Source organism: Mastigoproctus giganteus, chromosome 4 (genome assembly GCF_048544385.1).
Source record: "Mastigoproctus giganteus isolate SK-2022 chromosome 4, ASM4854438v1, whole genome shotgun sequence".
NCBI lineage: Eukaryota > Metazoa > Arthropoda > Arachnida > Uropygi > Thelyphonidae > Mastigoproctus > Mastigoproctus giganteus.
In genome coordinates this window covers 114,098,117-114,108,271 of record NC_143578.1, presented here as the reverse complement: position 1 = coordinate 114,108,271, position 10,155 = coordinate 114,098,117, and the positions used below count along the sequence as shown (strand labels likewise).

The following is a 10,155-nucleotide window of genomic DNA, read 5'->3' as shown; positions in this document are numbered from 1 at the left end:
AGTTAAAACTATATACAACAGAGTCTGAACTGGCTACAATGACATTCTTGCTTAACAATGGAGACCACTGGTATTGTTAAGCGCGAGACCAACTCCAGCTAATCCGAGTTGGCCACAATGGTATTGTTAAGCGCGAGACCAACTCCAGCTAATCCGAGTTGGCCACATTGGTATTGTTATGCGCGAGACCAGCTCCAGCTATTCTGAATTGGCCACAATGGTATTGTTAAGCGCGAGACTAGCTCCAGCTATTCTGAATTGGCCACAATGGTATTGTTAAGCGCGAGACTAGCTCCAGCTATTCTGAATTGGCCACAATGGTATTTTTGCTTAACAATGAAAACCAGTGGTATTGTTAAGCGCAAACGTAACTGCAGCTAATCAAAACATTTTTTATGCTACGAAATGAAAATATGACCACCAAAAATAATGAGTATTAAATTTCTCCAACCATCTTATTTCTTGTAAAAGAATATCCAGTTTTGATTACCTGAGTTCGCTAACTTCACAGTATTTTTGAACACTAAGTTTGAAACATGGATACTTACGAAACAATCAACTTGACTTCAGTTTATAAAAATCTTAAAATTCTCTTAAACCGTGTTACACTTAGCAAATAAATAGTAAAAATGTTATCAACATGTAATAACTCGTCTAAGGATGCGATATAAATGCAAACAACGATGCTGTACAAGAAGGATAATTTTTTTTTTTTTTGTCTCTTTCCATTTATTTTCAGACGTTGACTTCCTTTTCATCGTCTGTTAAGCGTAGAATGGATTGTTTCGTATTTTTTAACACAATGTGAAAACTGACGTAAACAGGAAGGCACATTCACGTATGTAAACGGCAATACACAGCTCATTAAAGCATCACACACACAGCTCGTAGTAGTGCAAAAATAGAACCTCAGAGTACCTATAGATTACACCGGTTCACTCCTTCGTAATTCGTTTTATTTCTTGGGAATTCCTTCCATGGCTCGAACGCTGTTACTTAATATGGGGAAAATGAATCGTCTGCGCAGCTTTGGAAACAATGAAGTCACATCAACAATGGTGTTAACGCATTGTTGAATAATTCGCGTCTGGTGGCAGAGGGCGCTCGCTGACTGAGACATTAAAAAGAGGGGGGGGGGGGAGACGAAAATGGAAGTTTCTATCGACATCGGCTTAACTCATAAGTGTTTGTTCTGAATACAGACTTCTTTCTTCTGTAGGAATTAGGATAAACATTTTTCACTCGCAGATGCCTTCCACATCACGTGATCCGTAGTTGACGTCTGCCTTCGGCTTATGCGAAGAATAACGTGCGCATATTTCCCCATTTATTCGTCTATGAATGTCTCCTCAGATTACTATCACTATCAAAATCAGATGTGAGCGTCACCTGGTGGTCTTTCTTCAAAAGGGTGTTTCCACATGGGCGCAGTCTTACGAATATGTGAAGCTCGGCCCCTGCTTAAGTAACTTAAAGCCATGGAAGGAATGACTGGGTCTTGGGGGGGGGGATGAAGAGGTACACAGTATACATAATTAGCGAGGGCTGGCAGGAATGTAGCGGGACTAACTTTCACACGCACAGCAGTACAGACACAAAAGTAGTTTTTGATATAGGTGCGGATCAGTAACCGCAACCAGATCCGCGGACAGACGCTGACGTCCGTTACCTGGAGCGAAGTGGATCGCTGTTGGATACCGTTGGCACTTGTAGACACTGAAGGGCGTCGCTCACGGTGGAATTCAGTACGTGAGGGAGGCCGAAAGGGACGCCCCCTCCGTGAACTTTAAATTAGGCAGACTGTGAAGAAACTGCGGATCGGCAGCCTCTTGTGCGGGTGAGCTTGGCGGGCTGGCCGACTCGTGTCCTTCCATGAGGCTGCTGGAGGAGCGGTCGGAATCCGTGGGACTGTGTATTCCGCTGTACGCCACTTGAGGTCGCAAATAGGCGTCGCGCAGTATGTGGCGGGAACGCGGCGATCCCGTGAGCACTGCCGCCAACGAGCTCAAGAGGTTGCGGTCGTTGGCGTAAATTGTACTTGACGGTCGTCGATCCCGTCCGTTGGTGGCTGCGGAGGCGGCGGTGCCCTGGCTCCATTCGGGACACGGGTCCAGTCTGTCGACGCATTCGTAAAGAGGCTCTTTCACTTGAGGGGAAGTTTCCGTTTTGTAGTAGCAGCACAGAGGTCGCTGGTGCGGCCATCGTAGCTTCTCATTGTCGTCTTCGTCCTCGTCCTCCTTGCGTTCGTTGGTCTTTCTGCGTCTTCTTGAGCGAGACCACTCTTCCGAGTTGAGGTCGTAGCCGCCAGACGGTGGTGCTGTCGGTCGGCTGCCAGGAGGAACGGCAATTTGGAGGAGGTACTGTAAGGGATGTTCTTCGGGTTCGACGGCACTTCCCGTTGCTTGAGATTGGCGGCCTGCGAGGAACAAATAAAAATAAAAATAAATACCAATAGGAGAAGGGTATTGAAATTATAAACAAACGCAAATTAATTTTTAATAAATGTGATCTAACGCTTATTATGCTCAACAGATGGCGCTGTAAAACCAACCCGATCCTTTCGTTTACGACACGTTCTTTTGAATTTAGAAGCGGAAACGAAAGTTACTTCAGACGACGTCCCGTTTGTACAACGATGCGCGGCCCAGTAAAAGTAACGTAAGATCCGAGCGCAGTTTGCGTTGCCGAAGCAGGACACTTTAAGGTTGTCGTGCGCAGAAAACAGTTTCCGAGCGAATAATTAGAAAAAAAAACAATTATCTTCTGAGCCGGGTAGCGCGCATAAGGACGCCGAGCCAATAGACACTTAGCAACTGCCTAATGGAACACGCGGATTACTTTTCCCATTGTTGGATAGTGTTCCGCGCGACAAGCTCGTGTCATTTAACGGCCGGTGCACGCCTGCACGCGAAAAGCTGCCTAAGTTAATTAGCGGTCTTTCGAAGCGCATTTGACCCTCGTCAGAGTAGCGATTTTCCCGCTGCAAAAGTGAACCGCGCAAGTGTTGATTCTCAACCGGAAGCCGGTTTTGTTTAAACGGCGTTTTACGTATTAAAATGGAACACGCGGAAGACGAATGGCTCTCGCCTCGGTTCCGACATCATTCGATGGCGTGAGAACGCCGCACCATTTCGAAAAGTCTTATTAAACACACTGCGGATCGCTAGAAAATAGTTGTTTACACTTGGGAAATCAGACGGACTGCAGCCCGTGGAGGGACTGCGTTCTACACAAGTCAAACAATACACTCATTACACGGAGTAGCTCTCGTTTCTGATTGATTTTTCCTCTCTTTCTTTTTTGTCCCTTTAATACCCTTTTCTACATCTCTCACCCTACCTCTTCTGTTCGCCTATTATCCGCAAGATGTAAGAATAAAGCTCTGGAAAGACGAGCGGTTTTTTCAATTACCGGGGATAAGGGTCCCTCATGTACTCGGAAACTTTTTGTTTGTACGTCTGTCTGTCTGTCTGTTTGCGGTACACTTCTTTAAAAAAGTGAAAACAAACTCAGGAGGGATCACGCGTGCCATAAGTGGGATTACTAATGAGGAAGATGTGATTTTTGGGGGGGATTTTTCCGACGGCATCGCGCCTTGTTTGTTTATTCCGCTCTCGCGTGTCGGGAGTGCGCATGCGCGAGCTGTTCTGTCTTCTGGCGAACGACGATGAAAGGAAATTTTTGAATTATTTATCGCGACTATTTTATTCATTATCGGACGTGGCTAGGCAGTACAGTAACCAGAGCGCATGTCCTTTTTGAAAATGCTAGTCTGTTTCGACGATGGAAGTTTTATATATCTTCGACAATTACCATTGTCACCATGGCAACTGCTGCCATCTTGTTGTCTTGATATAAATTCTTTAACGCGTAACGGACCCACTGGTAACTTAGAGAAAAAAAAACTGACTGCACCACTAGGCTGCGGATTGGTCATTGCTACTCTGATGATGAGATCCGCAATCTAATTCTTGAAACGTTAGCCTAAAAAGCTTTTAATCAGTTTGTTTACAACGTAGATGAATATCTTCTTTCACCAACTCTCTTTTTGATTAAATTTTATCTTTTTCAGTTTTTTTTAATAGCTCGGGGAGGAGAAGGTGGGAGTGTTCACGCGTCATCAACCGTTGCGATCACGTGCGTTACAGATAACGTTCGTTATCTTAGGAGCGCAACACGCAAAGGCTGTGTAAACTGGCCAAACAGGTACAAAAAAGTATTATGAAAAATTTATATGTATATAAAGATAATCGACATACGCAGTGCATGTCTAATATTTATCTAGAGCGCATTTTTTCTATAACCATAACAACGTAGGAAGATAACAGAGTACAATACAACCCCCCCACCTTTCTATAAGTCTTAATTTGTATAGTCTCTGTATCTGTCTAACGTTGAGAATTCATAAAGATTGATTTCTAAGTAATTTCTAGTTTGTACCGGGGCGTGACAGCACGTGCACTTACCTGGGGTGCCGCAGTGATGGGTGGTTCCAGAGAAGGTCGAGTTCCAGTTCTGACAGGCAGCCTGCAAATAAATATAACCATTAGAGCCTTGACACGCTGAGATAATACATCTTTGCACACCACTCTAAGGGTGGAATATTGGCGTTATTCCAAACGGCGCCTCACCTTATTCATAATTAAATGATTCATAAATCAAACAAATATTCTAATGACTGTCTCTTTACATATGCAAATCCCCCCTCTTGTTTATTTAAGTCTTCCATAATTTCCTCAGTACCTTCTGGCGCTCGCTTTCCGAATATATTATCTAAGGAGGGTTCAAAGGTCGCGGAAGCTGATCGCGCAGCTAGAACCCGTCGTTAATTTAACGCATCATAACGAAGGCTGGACCCACGTGAATTTAGCCAAGCAGAATGAGAAGAAATCAGGATTAATACTCTGCAACCCTGACCTTATTATCTCTTACGATCGCCTATAATTCAGCTACTAACTTCCAGAATAGGTGCGCCCATAACGCGCGATTATATCCGCACCTTACCCCTGTAATCCCAGATGAATCCAACTAAGATAAGAAGTCTTCAGTGACTCAGATAAAAACACGCGAAAACCACATACTGGAGGATGAAATCCGATACCGCTAGGACTAGTTAATGAGCATCTGTGTTGCCATGGTGACGTGTGCGTGTGTTAAAATAACGACTGCAGTTCTGGGGGATAAAACCACCCAAACCAGCTGAGGTGGACGAGCGAGAGAGAGAAAGAAACATAGCTAAAGGCTGCGTCACGCTGTAGGAAAAAGATGTCCTTAGTGTCGCCAAGTAGCATCTTGAGTTCCCCCTAAAAGACTGTGTTTTGAAACTGGGATGTACAAGAGACAATTTTCTTGAAAAAAGACCAAAGGATTCAAAAATCCCCTGTAAAGGGGTTAAATTAATAACATAGTCCACTTTAACTCCAAAAAGATTCCTTTCGTATCAGTTTTCTCATATGTATATTTCTGCGTACCGAATTCAACCTAAATTTAAGATTCTTTCTTTCTGCTTAATGATGTACATCCTTAGAATTCACGACTGTTTCCAAGAAAGTGTACCATTAGAAGAGTACACACGCAGTAACTCGATAAGATGTCAAACGCAATTCGATGATCAAATTAACGTAGTTACTGCTGCCGCCATCTAGTGGTAACAGTTATGGAGGTTCTCTTAAGATGGTTAAAGGAATACGTGGTCCTCTGTGACTTAATACTCAGGGTTCAGAGAGGTAGAACCATAATCTAATGACCACACACTCAACTTTCCTCCAAAGCTATTAATAGATCTTGTTTTTAATGTGCAGTATTTCTATTGTGAAATCATGTCCAGAATCTTTAAGGATTTGATAATGGTTAGACATTTTTAGTTCAGAGCTTAAAGCTCTTTTCTCCAATATAATAAAGTCCAATAATAAAGAATAAATTCGGGATGAAGCATTACTCACGCTGTGATTCTGGACCTCTGACACCACGTCGGCAGGAGTGTACAGTGTCCTCCTACGTTGATTAACTTGGGTCTTTCGTAGACACCCACAGAATCTGTCAGGCACTGAGCAATCTCCGTAAGATTTATTTACCTAAGGATAAAAGGATTAAAAATATTAATTATTCATTTCCCAACCTGTAACGGATTAATCACATGGTCTGATCAGCTAGAAGGAAGAGAAAAATGTTCTAAGATCTGTTGAAACCGATTGGTTAACCAACGTTTTGTTTATAAGAAACTGGGCTATCATAAAACCAAAATTTGGAAAGAAAATTGAAATAATTTATCAATGTCATTGATCTGTCTCTTGTTGGGAAGATCTCCTTAGTGTTATATGACAATTAAATTTCCCACGAGAAGTGCAGGAGCTTTTCTAATCCTCCCCAGAGGAGTGGAAAAGTGTCCAATGGGGTTATTTGGTAGATTTAAAAATTAAACTTTATCATAGAGGCAAGGAGATGCTGTCAGTGGCCTCACATGCCTCGGCATTGGCATTAATTATTGAAATCGAGATAAAAGACACTCTTATGACACGTGAGAATTTTCTATATTATATAGAAAATATAAATTTATTTTCTATATAATATTTTGTCATGAAAATCTCTATTCAGTCTTTATTGTTTTTTAAAGTTATTAAGCAGTTTCTTGTACACACAACAGCTTCTAAATGCAGTCTAAATCTGCAGCAGCTTTGATACAGAATTCCGAAATGTTTTTAACAGTATAAATGATATTTCATAGGGCGGCAGAGCTAAAATAGCTCTCAGGAGCCGCCCTACATAAGAACACGTGATGTTACATAAATATAAAGCTTAATTAATGGGCTGTACTCACCATTCCTGCTCGAATACTATAAAATCCGAATACCACAAGGCTGAGCAGCGTGTTTAGAGAGGTAAAAGTGTAGGCAGTGATCGCTGACTCCTCGTGCAGATAGAAGATAAAGAAGCCCCAAGTTGAGCATAAGAGAATTAGTACCAATGTTGCTTCTCCAGTCCATACACTGAGGAGGAATACAATTAAAATAACAATTATCAGAACAAAGCTCTGCTCACAATTAAAATAACAATTATCAGAACAAAGCTCTGCTCACAATTAAAACAACAATTATCTGAACAAAGCTCTGCTCACAATTAAAATAACAATTATCACAGCAAAGCTCTGCTCACAATTAAAATAACAATTATCAGAACAAAGCTCTGCTCACAATTAAAATAACAATTATCAGAACAAAGCTCTGCTCACAATTAAAATAACAATTATCACAACAAAGCTCTGCTCCTGCAACTTAATTTACATTATAATTATTACTTTAGAACGTTTATTTAAATTAATTCACAGCAGAATTCGTTATTTTCTATGTTATACGCTTAACGTTTCGTCAAAGATTATACTTCGACATCTTCAGATGCCTAGATACTGTTTAGGAATTATATCAGCTGCGCAATTCAATAAAAACGAATATAAGCAGTTTTATCGTGGAGAAAAAAAAAAGATATGCCTATGCATCTTTTCTATGAATAAAAAAAGTTACAGAGAATTTATTCACTTGAATAGTTTGGGATCTGCCAGATGGCTTTTTATAGCGCAAAGCGCAAACGTGCTTGGTCTAAATAAAGTTGTCCAAAAGCATAAAATGATGTCTTAAGATATCTGTGACGTCCTGTGACAGCGTTTCATTGCGCGAGCCTGTAAAAATGATGTTATTAAAGTGCATGTTCTGCCACACGGTTGAGAAAGAGAGTGACAGCGAATTAACATTGTACGCCATCTGCGTGTCTGTGACACGAGAAACAATCGGGCTCTTCCAGAATTGCATCCTTTGCTTTCATGAGACCAGACTTGAAGGAGGAGGAGTCTGACAAGGTGGCCTTTCTTCAACGACTCCAAGAGCGTTTGAGATACTTTTTTATATTAATGGAAGGGTTTTGTCATGCAAATTTCGTCAAGTCTTTGAAATGGTCATGAGATCTTTGAGGAATGATAGCGATGGAATAGTTAAGTATACTTTAAGAATGCGACAGTTTTTTTGCGGTTAATGGCAAGACTAATGGAATGCATTGGTGTTAAGCTGGATTAGAAAACGGACACGGTGCATGCAGATGTAGAATCGGAGTTTTTGTGGATTTGAACATACGGAACTTTGGAGGAGAAGATAACTGTCTGTGGGTTTCTGTGAACAATTAGTAGAGTGCCTATTGAATAATAGGTTTGGAAAGAAGGGACCACTCTCGAATGGAAATATCTCTTTCATGTGACCGCATGCAAATTTGAAGCTATAATTTATACAATATATTCAAAATGTCAAAATAATAGAAAACTTTATAGAATTTCTAGTACAGCTAACCTTTGGCTGAATTACAGCCCGTCATTGCATGGATTCCACTAGGTGTCTGAGTGGAGTCGAGCTCCAGATTTCACCACTCTTTCATCTGGCTATTTCTCAGCTGTTGTATTGTGGTATGATCTGCCCTTTCAAACATATCCCAGACATCGTCAATTGGAATCGTATCTGGAGAGTTACACGGCTAGGGTAGATATTGTAAATCTTGGGAATGTCCTCGAACCATTCAGCTACAATTTTTGCATGGTGGATAGTTGTATTTTAGTATTGAAAGAGACTATTGTAATAGGGGTAAAAAGAAAGCATTGCAGGGTAAAGTTGGTCCGATAAGACAGAAAGATATTCATTGAAAGTAACACGACCATCCAACAGTGCGAGCGAACCCAGTCCGTGCCAATAGAACATACCTCATATTTCTTCAATGCTGTCAATCTATTTTTTTCTTATTTATTATCATTTTATTACGTTTACTTTGTCATAGAACATTTAATCAATGATTAACCACAGACAGTATTTAATTCCATGATAAAATTACCATATTCCCTTTAAATAACGATACATTCATATTACATCTACTAATCTGAGTGATTTTCAAAATAAAGACTTATTTCGATACTCTTTCCCTGCTGACAACGCTATTGAACTAAAACACATAGGCCTAATTCTACTAGTGCATTTAAAGTTGTTAATAAGAAGCCACATTAAACAATAAGATTAGTTCTCTTTTTATAACTGATTTTCATCCCGGATTCTTCTTTAATACTGTATTAGAATGACTATCCTTACAACTATTGTATAAAGTGGCTTATCTCTAAGACATCGTAAGCACTACCTACAGCTGATGAACTCTCTAAAAAAAATAAACCTCAAGAAAATTCCTTACGTGATACGTTGCTTCACGTGCAACAGGACATCCTCTTCCCTGTGAATGCATGAAAAAGAAAGTATGATGGTAAGAATTGTAAACACTCCACAGGGGATAACACAATCTATTACTAAGATGGCTCAACCCAATAGGTTAAGAAATGTCTCTTCAAGCTTCACAATAAACGCATATTTCTAAAGAGTAATGTCAAATTGTGATTGACACGAAGATGGGCGGGACAGTTAAGTCATCTACAATATTTAATCTCAAGATTTAATCCCAAGCATGGACAGGACACTTACTGGCATCCCATTTAGGTTATTAGGCTCCTGTTTGGGGTTGTTAAATCTCCTACAAATTTATCTGATGGTCAGAGAGTAGTGGGTTGGAAGACCTGTTCTCATCGTGCGATGCGGAATACAGCAAACATGGTAGACGTTGTGATTTTACTCACTCTGAAAGAAAATTGCTCACCGACTTAGCGTAGATTGTACGCTGTTTTATAAGTCTGCATGGTAGCTGTTCATTGGCAAAACAATCAGCACTTGCAGAGGGATGGTGGAAAACAAATAACCGCTCGACTGGTTGAGAAAAGGAGGAAACATAAGGTTTGGACCATCTGAAGGCAACAGTGAAGGAACTCATCGCCAATGCAACGGATGTACTGCCAGTGTCCTTTCCTGTAATATAATTTCCTGCAGCTGATGGATGGTTTGATGGTCCATCAGTTGCAGGAAACGATGACTTCGCATGATAACAGGAACATCGGCCACTAGCAAAATATGTGCTGGTCTGACAGGTCAGCATACATTTTGCCATGGTCGATTTCCTTTTGCACAATACGGAGGGCATTTATAATTATTTTATAATTAACGATTTAAGATAATTTTAGTGATACAACCATTTGTTAAATACTTTATTATGAGACATTATTATCTTCTAATAGAACTTATAAATACTCGG

General features: G+C 40.6%; 1 protein-coding gene across 2 annotated transcripts in view; it reads right to left on the bottom strand.

Annotated features, from left to right (window-relative positions):
* Positions 1-723: 723 nt before the first annotated feature.
* LOC150087002 (latrophilin Cirl-like) overlaps positions 724-10,155 on the bottom strand; it is a 180,819-nt gene continuing 171,387 nt past the window's right edge. Inside the window, exons 17-21 of one of the 2 annotated variants that reach the window (XM_090372894.1) lie at positions 9,211-9,249; positions 6,818-6,986; positions 5,943-6,074; positions 4,467-4,527; positions 724-2,416 (exon numbers count right to left, since the gene is read on the bottom strand). In XM_090372894.1, the coding sequence (XP_090229020.1) occupies positions 1,743-2,416; positions 4,467-4,527; positions 5,943-6,074; positions 6,818-6,986; positions 9,211-9,249 (1,075 nt within the window). In that variant the 3' untranslated portion in view covers positions 724-1,742. The remainder of the gene's footprint in view (positions 2,417-4,466; positions 4,528-5,942; positions 6,075-6,817; positions 6,987-9,210; positions 9,250-10,155) is intronic. The other variant, XM_090372895.1, reaches the window with a different exon arrangement.